An 11,202-nucleotide genomic window follows, 5' to 3' on the forward strand; every position below is an offset into this window, starting at 1 on the left:
TTTAAAGTTGCCTTTGAGACATCCACATCCTACCACTAGTGCGCAAGGCTACTACTATTGGGTGAGAAACCCAGCTCTCTCCATGGTGAGGCACTGCACTGCCGTTTTTAGAGAAATCTTCCAGCTCAACAGCAATCCAACACCGTACCCACTGAAGCCGAAAGAGTGGCCAGTGCAGGCAACTAAAAGCCTCCCCCAAAGACGGCAAGTCATCCCCACTAGCCTTACACATGCACACCCACCCAAGAAACTCCGCTGCAACTAAGAGGAGCCTTTCCTTATACTTCAGTAGGCTTTGACGGAGCTGAAACTCCACCCTTTCTCAGCAGTTGCAGTTCATTTGTTCTGTATTTCAGCACAGCGCTGCTTTGAAAATGTCTTTCTGATGCTGTTTTGCTGCAAAAGGCATAATGAGGAATAATAAGCAGGTGCTTCTGAACACAAACCCACAACAGCAGGAGTATAAAACTAAAACAAATGAAGCAATTAAGTAACCACACTGTTCACTGTTTCTTGACAATCTTTATTAGAGCTGACTTTCCATGTTTAGAGGTTTCCGAGTAAGTATAAATACAAATCAAAGTGCTACCCCACAGTAAGAAATCTTTATTTGCACAAAAAGATACAAACAACCAGTATTTCAAAGTTCATCCTAGTTAGTACCTATAATACCAAGAAGGCAAAAATAAACAAAGATGAAAGACGAGCAGCAAAAAGAACACTAGTTCTCCTTCAACACAGTCTGTGTGCTTCCACATTTCTCTAGGAAACAGAGTATAAAGAGAATTCAATCAATTTATATATGAAATATCCTACCAAAAATATAACACTGTGTAAAGAAAGTTAGTAGTACAAATTTTTATTTTTTTTTTTTTGGGGGGGGGGGGGGGGGAGGCAGAAAAAGGAAAAAACAGTAGATGTAATATTAAAAATCTCAAGTGTAAACTTTACTGCTGCTTTAAAATAAAAAAAAAAAACAAAAGTCACATGAGTATTTCCGTTTGGCTTAGCAGCCAGGAAAATAAGAAAAGCTGATTTTTTTTTTTTTTTATTAAAGTGCTTAACCACCATATCCAGAAGTAATGACTTTCAGACCTACTTAACATGAATGTGCTCAAAAAGCCACTGCTTACAGTATAAAAGCTGTCATTCTGAAATGCTGCACATACAAACTGGCTTTATCTGCACGAATGAAAGATTGCTTTGAACAGCTCTCAATCATATGATGTCCCAAATCAATGTAATGCTATTAGAGCAGGCAGCTGAATAAGTCCCAGAAAGTTGAAGTTTAAGAATAAGAGATATAAAAAAATAATCTTATTTTTTTTAAAGGCAGCATGCCTCTCCCAGCTGCAAGAAGGTAGCTTCATATAACAAGCAAGAGAAACAACAGTTTTGTGTTATTGTTGTAAACTATCTAGAACAAACTGACTGTTGACCTCACATGTTTAAGAAAGGGAGACAAATACTTCTTACTGATAAAATACAAAAAGGCAATCATGTGGGTGGGACCAATCGCTAATGCAGGATTTTACTTAATATTAAAAATACTGTCAACCTGACTTTAAAATTGATAGTAAGTCCTAACTCAAAAAACCACAAAAAATAACAAGAAAAGCAAGAAAACCAATGACTTGAAGTGCTTTAGAACTATTTTGTTGCACTGTTATATATTTATTTGAGCCTTAGTGCAAAGGAAAAATTTAACATTCTACGCTCCAAAGCAAGTCAAAGACGTAAGACTATTTCATAGGGGGATTGATGGACATCAGACATGCAGATCCCAAGAGAAATTTAATTTTTTAGCTGTAACGGCCATTCACTTTTATCTCAGGGTTAGAAAACGCATTTTAAAATGGGAACAAAGACTCTGGCATTCATTAACCTCAAGTATGGCTATAAATAATTTCAACCCCACCACTCTCCCAAATCAGGGCTATCATAACCAAACTGAACCGTCGGTATTGCTGCAGCCGTTGGGTTCTGCCCACAGGCTGTCAGTAGCACTCTCCATCCCCACGGTTATTGTATTAATTTATCCATCAGCTTTGGAATCCTGTGAGCTTGAATTTGTTTACAAGTCTAATTTCTGAAACTATTTTTTGAAAGTCATCGGCTCCCGACACAGTATCTTCACTGTCCTTCAGGACCGTTTTTAAGTTAGAGAACCCCTGGTTTATTTACCACTAGAATACATATTATCTAGAAAAGGTAACTTTTTCCCTACGAAGTTCCTGTAAACACTTCTGTGGTAAGCCATAGCAAGCTCTAGACAAGGAAATTCAGCATCTCCAGTGACTTGACTTTACCTCACTTCTTTACAAAAGAAAAAAAAACAAACCCAAAAAACCAACAAAAACCCTGATAATTAAAAAGGAAAGGAAATAACACAATAAACAGACAAACAGTGAAGCATTCAGCTACCCAAGCAGACATCTAAAATAAGCCTCTGAAAATTTAACATTTGAAAAGCAATTATTTTAGTGGTTAAAGTGTGCAAATGACTAAATATGCTGCCTGCTTCAGAGATAGCTGAATACTGTAGTCAATGATTATTATTCATGTCTAGCACTGGCAGTTCTGTTGCTTTTGTTGCTGGCTTTGGACATTATTTGGACATTCGGACCACTTCCTCTGCGTATTTCATGCCTTTTCTTTTTTTCTTCTCTTTTCTCCAACAGAGACCAGCAGCATGACTTTAGAGAGAGGTATCAGACAGATGGGAACTTTTTAAAGGCTTCCTGTCCATCCCAAGTCTGGCAAAACTGAATGCTGTGTGTAATTAAACATAATGTTTCAAGTAGAAATATCAAATATTATTTCAAGTTTTGCCTGCCTATGAAAATCACCTCAAAAAGATTCAGAATCTGAGGTTTCTGTGAAACAAACACGATAAATTAAAGATAAAAAACATGCAAGGAAAGTGAAACTATTCTATTGATGAGAAATACAAAAGCTTAGAAACAGAAAAACACCAGCTTCAGCCCAAGACTGAAAAAAAAAAACCAGCACAGATTTTCCAAAACCAGAGTCCATACAGCATCACACAGCCCTGCCTTGTCATGTTTGTTAATATCCTCGCTTAGAAGTCAGACAGCATTTTGTTTAACTTGTGTTGCTCTGTATCATTACACTAAACCATAATTAACTCCTCTTTTGTGCCGGCCTCATTCCAACACAATTGTACCCACTGTATACCAGCAGCAGTTCTCAGGTTTTGTTTTCCAGCTCAGCTGTATTTTTCTTGGATGTTCACAAGACTGGCATTTGACTGGATGCGCTTGGCTAGAAAGGGAAAAATTATATGAAAATTAAACACAAAGAATTCCACAAAACTAGTCTCTCCACTCCCTCTATTTATCCGACACAGACTTGCAAACAGCTTTCTGTTCACGTCCAGAAACTTTAATGAAAAGATATGGCTGAAGCTCTGTACTACCCTTCTTCAGGGGACAGCAGCAGACTAATAGTCACTATTAGCGCCGTCAGCACAGCTGCAGGCAGATCTGGCTGGGCCCCCTCTCCCACAAGAGCCAAGCGAGTCCCTGGCACCACCCAACTCTAACAGTGAAACGCCAGCACCATCACTTACGCAAAATGAGTATCCGTTTCTTCTGCTTCGAGTGAAGGAAGCTACTGAGATAAAAAACAATAGGTAGGAAGAGAATAAAGGATGAAACTGCAATCACTGGGACTGTATCACTGCAGGGAACCGAACAGTTGAAAGCCCTGCTCCAAAGCTTCCGAGTGATGTTCATCTAAAAGAAGAACATAAGCAAACCGTGAAAGCGAGCACGTGCAGTTTTGCTGTGCAGCATGGCAAACACTCAGGTCTCAAGACATTCAAGTGTTCAAATATGAAGTCAGAAAACAACACTTTAACAGGTTCCCCCCACCCCACCAAGAAACAAACAATCCTAGGAAGCATAGAAACGGAGGTAAATGAAGCCAAAATTTCACATCAGAACTTTTGCAGTCTTCAAAACCAGACTCTACTCAGAGACAGTGTAGCATTGCCACACGCCTGTTTCCCAGAGACCTCACTGACAGCCTGCCAGGACAGGGCTAATCCCACACTTTTGACAGCCCTCCTTCTGCCCAACTGCTTAAAACCCCACAATATAACAGAGCTTTTTCCAAACATATGTCGCCAGTGCTGAGGGCCCCTAGAAACAGCTGCTGTAATAAGGAATCAATTATTGCACTGGCTAGAACAATAGCAGTAAAGCTTCGCATTAAAAGCCAGAAGATTAAGACAATTTTTTTTTTTTTTTTCAATCCATCCCCTTCACAGTAACAAGAAATTAAAGTGCAGCTACTTAAACTGGAATGCACTTGGGTGATCAGGAGCTTCAGTCACGCTCCTGCTGCACTGACCCGAGGACAGGACCTAGCAAGACAGCACCACCAGGCGAACATCTTCCTCACAGGACATCAGCCTGACAAAGGCACTGCTGCCAGTACTGTCCCACACCAAAAGGGAAAAGGCAATCCCTAGCAAGACAAGGGCAAATGGCTCAGATTAATAAAGACCTCCATGACGAGGTCTCCCTGTTGAGTATTAATAACGACTTACTGCATCTTCCACGTCGATACACAAGTGTGCAGAGTGCCCTGATTCACCACCTTCCCTGTTCATCCTTTGCAAGTTGTTATACAGGTCATTCAACATTTTGTAGGTTTTGTTGCAGTTTTTACATACTTCTGTGTAGTTATTTGGTGACAGATAGATGCTTTGCCCCTAGGGTTATAAAACTCTGTTTGAATGATGTTTGAAGGCATTACATAAAAAAAAAGACCAACCCAAAACAAAACTTAAAAACTAGAGTCAAGTTTGAACCAAAATCCAGATTTTTAGCATCCCAGATCAAGCAGAAGCTCAGACAGACAACTCACATGAGAATGTAGCAGGAAGAGAGATCAACTAATCCACTAGGGTGAAGATATTCCAACCCCGTAATGGTTGTACCAGCTACCCACCAATCACTGGGTTAAGTTCTAGTTCAGACTCTTGAAGTGATCAGTAGGCCAGTCCACACTGCTTCTGGCCAAGGCCTAAAAAGGCACATTTCCTAGAAATCACTAATCATAAAAAAAGCAGACAGTGTCCTCAGAGATTGTCCCATGCCCATCATTTCCCATTTTCACTATTGAACGAACCTGGAACTTGGCCGGTTTCTGACTAAAATGGAATATGCGCAGTTTCTTAGGCTATGTAGAGCATTTTCTTTGAGGACGATTGCCACATCTATTTCACTAAGTTATATCACCTTTGCAATATGGACAAACTTCACCCATAATTTTACTCGTCAAAAGAATTGTTACAATGATTTAAGGTAGTTGGTCTTTCTGAACTAGTCTATATTATCAAAAGGTTATTTAAAGATTGAGTTAAGTCAGAAGACAACAATTCCAAAAAGAGACAGAAAAAGAGACCTACAGCATGCAGACGTGCTGTTTCTTACTATATAATTATCAACTATTGTGAATTCAGAAATTCTGATGTGAAGTAGCATTGCAATTACATTCAAAATGAAGTCAAGGTGAATATCAATTAGAATTAATTTTAGGCTCTCAATCAGTAAACATCTGCATTTTACAGATCATTGCTTTATCTGCCTGAAATTCACAAACTCACCAGTGGTTTATTTGCCTAATCTGTATCCGCAGTTTATTCAGCATAAATAAGATTTTGCTAGCAATTACGGCATTTAGTGCTTCTCTTAAATACACAGCATAAATACCTGAAGGTTATGTTCAAAACATGTCAGAGTTTTATTGAATAAATCCAGGAATTCTACGGTAGAATTTGATAACCCCTCACTGTTGTTCTTTAAACAATCTGTCAGAGAAAAAGAAAAATATCAGGATATTCTAATTTCTAACATTTCCACAGCTGACAAGCCCCAGACACTCCACTCCTGCAAAAAGACCTCTCGACTATAAAAGACAGATCTAGTCAACACTGCGGTTTCCTTATCTGCCTGCCATTGATGTCTCAGACCTGCTGACCTAACTCTTCATCGAGAACATATTTCAGAATTAATTGGCCTTGATTAAATGAAAGATGAAGACTATCATCAAGAGCTTTCTGAAGAGGGGGTCTGAATTATCTTTGGACTTCAAGATAAAACAAGACATTACTTTTATTTTCTAGCCTGCAAATCTGGCTTTGCCCAGCAACAGTAACAGCCATTATATGAAAGCAGAAGCACCGGCAGTGGAGATGAAACAGAGAGCATCCGGGGAACAGTCACACCATGAACACAATAGTAGAAATCAGAGTGCAGGTTATTATCATTTAAGAAAAGTTGACTGTTTCACCAGCTTTGAGGGGAGCTCTGGGGCTTTCCTCCCAGTCATAGGCTCAACCCTTAGCATGTTACTGCTTCCATCCACCCCACCCCATTTCAGGTGTTCTAACCTGACAGACCCTTGGAAAAAAAACAGTGGTTTGGGAATTCAGACATTCAACAGCAGCACCGTGAGAGTGAGCCAACATCGTAGAAAACTCTACTGAAAGAAGGAAGTGCCATCAGTACTGAGGGCAAGCGTTCAGCTGGACACTGGGTAGGGTAGGCAGGTCACAGGCTGAGCACAGCAGGACACCGCAGACAGCACAGCTGCTCCTGTACTGCCTTTCCAGTCTCCACACACAGCCCAGACTCACAAATGAAAATAAACTCTTCTGGGCTCTCAAGGGCCTCCGCAGCAAACCCAGCATCTCTAACACTCAACTCCATGATGCTATTCCCACTGTTTTCTAGTGCAGCAGTTAGCATAGGGTCCCACCTCCCACACCAGGGGAATGGCAAAAAGCCATAGTTTAGCACAGCACCGCACCATCAGCACGGGGACAGTGAGATGCAGGGATAGACTTTCACACCCTCCACCCATAAAGTGAAATAAAAAGCACGGCTGTGGAGGCAGACACTGTTCAACCTGTAAGCATTCCAGGTTACCGACTTTATTAACAAACAAGGAAAAGTTTCTTATGCCAGTTTTGTTGTTTTTGTTTTTTTTTTTTAAATAGGAAGACTAGGAAAAACAGAAGAAACCGCAATGAAGCTAAGGAAAATCTCCAGCAGGGTCTGTAGATCACAAAGAAAACTAACATGACTACCTGTTGAAATAATAGCCTAAAAGAAATATTTATATAACAACTATTTTCTTCCAACAGACTAGTGCCCTCATATTTTGGCAGTATATCTTACAAAATAAAGAGCGCCTGTACCCCTCATTGGAGTGGCTCCAGCTTAGGATGCATATGTTATATATTATCTGCATTAACCAAATACTTATAATTCTGATCTGCGCAAACTTTAGGGGCAAAGTTAAGCTAAGTCATAGAAGTAGCATGAAAGCTACAGAACGAGTCACATACTTGCACAGTTGGCTGCCTCCCAGGTTTCGTTAAAGAACTCCGAAAGGGTCACAACTATCTGCAGCCTGTCTGAGGTCAAGATGCTTTTGGCACAATTGTGGCTCTCAGAAGAATTCTAGAAGAAAAAAGGAAATAAAAAAAGCAATCAAGTGTTAAAAATATAAAGGGAAATTTTTAAATGTATTTTAGGCAAGCACAGCTAAACAACCATCTCATCATATTGATATTTCTAGAATAGGCAGAGCAGGGTTGACAGCACAATAAAAATGTTTTGACCCTCCAAATTATACTATGAGCAACACAGCTTTCTGCACATGGTCTTTGAAGACCTACTAGGACTATATGCGAGTCAGTCAAAAACATACCAGTGCAAAAAAGAGGGGAGGAAAAAAAAAGCAGAGAGACAGGGGCTCCTCTGCCAGGTAGCTCATATTCATCCATTTCTGGGCCGCTGCCCCACAAGCCAGCTCAAGGTATGAGCAGCCAGAGAAAAGGACGTTAGACTGCAGGAATAGTTGAAGGAGCTGAACCAACGGACTGGCTTCAAAACAAACTCAAACAACAGAAAACGTCCAAAACCACTGTACCAACGTACCATATCAGCAAACTTCCCCCAGCTTAGTGCGGCCACAGCAGGAACGCAGACCTCCACGAAGCAGCGCCTGCAGCCACTCCCCCAAGCCTATGCCCAGGCTGGGCTCTCATCCTCCCCAGACATAGGTACCAAGCTCACCAGGTCTTGGCGAGCCACCCAACGCACCCCATCCTCAAAGCAGGCACTGGCACAACTCTTCCAGCAACTTATTCCCTGGACCAAGTTAATTAAAAAAAAATGCAGAGCAACTATAAAAGCAGTTACAGAATAAACAGGAAGTATCCCTACTGGAATTCAGAACCACGTTTTTCTCCTTCAAAGCTTTATTTTCTTCCTCAAATCACTGGTACAAAACCACAGTCTCCAGTCAGCTGACTCCTGTGCTCTAGCTCCTGGATACTGGCTGCTAAATTGACTTAAGCACTTCTCAAAATTGCTGGAGCTGCCAAAAGCCTCCTTGATAAGTGATGTGGGACATAGGAGAAAATAATCTCTTTAACAAGAAACATGTTCCTTAAAGAGCTTTATGAGAGATCCAGTTTCCGCCTTTGTTAAAACAGGTTTATTTTTTAAATAAGAAGTTTCCCTTAGAGACTCAACTGCTGAAATCGAATATTGCCACATCTGGTAACTCCCACGTTCACCCGCTTTCATTTCTACTAAATTGCAAACAGATATGCAAGAAAGTTGTTTATGTGGGAAACTCTCTGGTTGCTTCATGAAGGCCTTTAATGTGACACTTCCTCACCAGCTGGACTCACAAGTGGGAAAAAAGCACTTTAAATCCAAAACTGAAACAAGTAAAGCCATATCATTCCTTAAACATGCTTGCCTAATTTATTCTTTAATTAGCCTAGCAAGGAAGATTTTACATTTCAGAGATGTCCAAAACTTAACATGTCTGCTTCTTTCACATTGCACTATAACTGCGGTAGGATGGCAAAGATAAAAACATCAGATATCTGATTACGTGTGATCATGGGTTGAGGTTGCAAGAGCTCACCTCCTTTATTTTTCTGGTTAGTTAATCCACGCACAGAGGAAACAGCAAACGCTCTCTAATACAGATGTGCCTTCCAGACCACATAGTGGACCAGTCCTCTCAGGCTGCCAGTACTCAAGACAGCAGCTGCAATGAGTTCATATACACTGTAAGTACTGGGACTTGTTTGGCAACCTAATCCTAGCCAAAACATCATGCTGGAAGTACCCAAGGGAACTACATACTCAATTTCTCACTTTCACATTACCTAGTCACTGGTATGAAACAGCTTCCAAATGAGAAACAAGTAAACAGACTACAGGTTTGCAAACCAAAACAAGTGACCACTGGCTAGATATTTGCCCTGGAGAGGACGATATCAAATGAACGCCCACGCGCTTTTCCAATACAAGTGGTGGGTCGGTGAGAGGAAGCAGGCATACAATGCATCAAAACCAGAAAGTGATACTTCTTCACATGACAGGTAACTACGGTTACCTGGATTTAAAGAGTGACAGATTTTTCTTGTCAGTGGCGATTCTAAATGCAGATTCAGAAATCCCAAGACTGGAAGCACAATCCAGGGGACACACTGCTATAAACTTGCTCTCTGCCTGTACTCTTACCAGGGCACCCACTTCTAGCCATCATCAGAGAACAGGCAAAGGTCCTTTGGTCTGATCCGCTATTGTCATCCTCACGTTATCCCAGGGACCAACTTTTACAAATGGATAAAAGGGACGAGAACCCACAAAACTAGTCATGAACCACCTCCAACACTAAGAAATGAAAAAGGAAAAAAAAAATTATCAAGAGTCTGGAGAATGTAAACATAAGACCCAGCTTTAGTCAAATCAAGGTTTCCCACTGGTGGGGTCTGCAGATCCCAGCCTGCCCTCAGGAATTCTAGATTGCTGCCACACACTCCCACCAGCTTTGGAGCCAGGAACACCGTGACACGGCTCCCCGCAGATGCCGCACGTCGCTCGCCACTGCTTCAGACACCACCACTTTTCCAAGAAGTGCCGGGCAACTGAGCTCTGCCGGCGTTCCTGGTTAGCGCTGCACAACGACGACCTGCGAGCCACAGCCCTGCTTCGGGTATCGCTACATCAGCCAGAACAACTCAAGTTGTTCCACTTGCACGGAGAAGCAAAGCCTTTCTTTGTTGTTTTTTTTTTCTCTCCAGGTGGAGCTACTCGCCCCAAACCATGCCGGGAGCCGGCTGCACCCACCGCGCTGCGACACCGGCCAGCAGCCGCCGCTGCTTCCCAAACACTCCCGGCCTCCATTAAACCACCGTAGGGGACCGGAGGTGTGGGAGCAGATCCCGGGAGGCCGGAGAGCCGCCCACCCCCCCGCCACGGCCGGGCCCGGCCCGCGGCCCGTCGCCCCCCTCCCGCCCTCGGGGGGGTGGGGGGGAACGGGCCGAGCCGCCCTCCCGCCGCGGGGAAGGGCGAAGCAGCCGCCTGCCGCAGCCCGCTGCGCCCTGACGCAGACCTGACCGACTGGTAGGCGTGAAGAAACCAACGCACCCCCACCCCCCCGCGGCCCCGGGCAGCCCCGCAGCCTCCCCTCGCCCGGCCCCGGCCCGGCGGACGCACCCCGACGGCGCGGGCGATGTCTCCGTAGTGCGCGAGCAGGCGGCGGTAGTGGCGGTGGCAGGCCTGGCAGAGCCGCACCGGGCGGGCGCGGCGGCCCAGGCAGCCCGTCAGCGCCGCGCTGCCCTCCGCGAAGGCGGCGAGGAGGCGGCGGCACTCCGGCTCCAGCTCGGGTAGGTCACCGGGCAGCCCCGCTCCCCCCCACAGCTCCTCCGCCAGCTCCTCCGCCTCCACCAGCGCCTCCACCGCCAGGGCCCGGCGCGCCTCCGCGGCAGCGGGGCCGGGGACCCGGACCGCCAGGGCCAGGGCCACGGCGAGCAGCAGGAGAGAGAAGCAGCACGGCGGCGCCATGGCGGCCGCACCGAGGAAGCGGAACCTCCGAGCCGGCAAACAGCCCCGCCTCCCCCGCAGGGCGCCCTCGCTCATTGGTCGCGGCGGGTTAGGGGGCGGGGAAAGGGGCGGGGCAGCGGAGGGCCGGGGGGCGGCGGGGGGTGTCCCAGGTCCGTGGGAGATGTACCCGAGTGGGGAGGCGTTCCCGAATGGGGAGGTGTCCCCGAGTGGGAGCGCGTCCCGCCGCACGGGGAGCACGGTCTCCGTGCCGTACCTTTCAGCCAGGTAACGATCTTTTCACCCGAAAAGG

The 11,202-nt window shown here is 44.5% G+C and overlaps 1 protein-coding gene across 1 annotated transcript; it reads right to left on the minus strand.

The window, feature by feature from the left end:
- Window positions 1–502: 502 nt before the first annotated feature.
- OSTM1 (osteoclastogenesis associated transmembrane protein 1) lies at window positions 503–10,945 on the minus strand. Its single transcript, XM_075087404.1, has 6 exons — window positions 10,566–10,945; window positions 7,385–7,499; window positions 5,745–5,842; window positions 4,577–4,741; window positions 3,593–3,758; window positions 503–3,285 (listed from the first exon to the last, which is right to left on the minus strand). The coding sequence occupies exons 1-6, from the start codon at window positions 10,911–10,913 to the stop codon at window positions 3,230–3,232; spliced, it is 948 nt and encodes a 315-aa protein (XP_074943505.1). The 5' UTR covers window positions 10,914–10,945; the 3' UTR covers window positions 503–3,229.
- Between the last annotated feature and the right edge of the window lie 257 nt (window positions 10,946–11,202).

The sequence above is a fragment of the Phalacrocorax aristotelis genome, chromosome 3, assembly GCF_949628215.1.
Source record: "Phalacrocorax aristotelis chromosome 3, bGulAri2.1, whole genome shotgun sequence".
NCBI lineage: Eukaryota > Metazoa > Chordata > Aves > Suliformes > Phalacrocoracidae > Phalacrocorax > Phalacrocorax aristotelis.

Coding starts and splice junctions, on each gene's coding strand:
- OSTM1 (XM_075087404.1), bottom strand. CDS start 10,913: ATGGCGCCGCCGTGCTGCTTCTCTCTCCTGCTGCTCGCCGTGGCCCTG. Junction 3,759..4,576: donor GTATCGACGTGGAAGATGCA/GTAAGTCGTTAT, acceptor TTCTTCTTTTAG/ATGAACATCACTCGGAAGCT. Junction 3,286..3,592: donor GAAACGGATACTCATTTTGC/GTAAGTGATGGT, acceptor TTCCCTTTCTAG/CCAAGCGCATCCAGTCAAAT.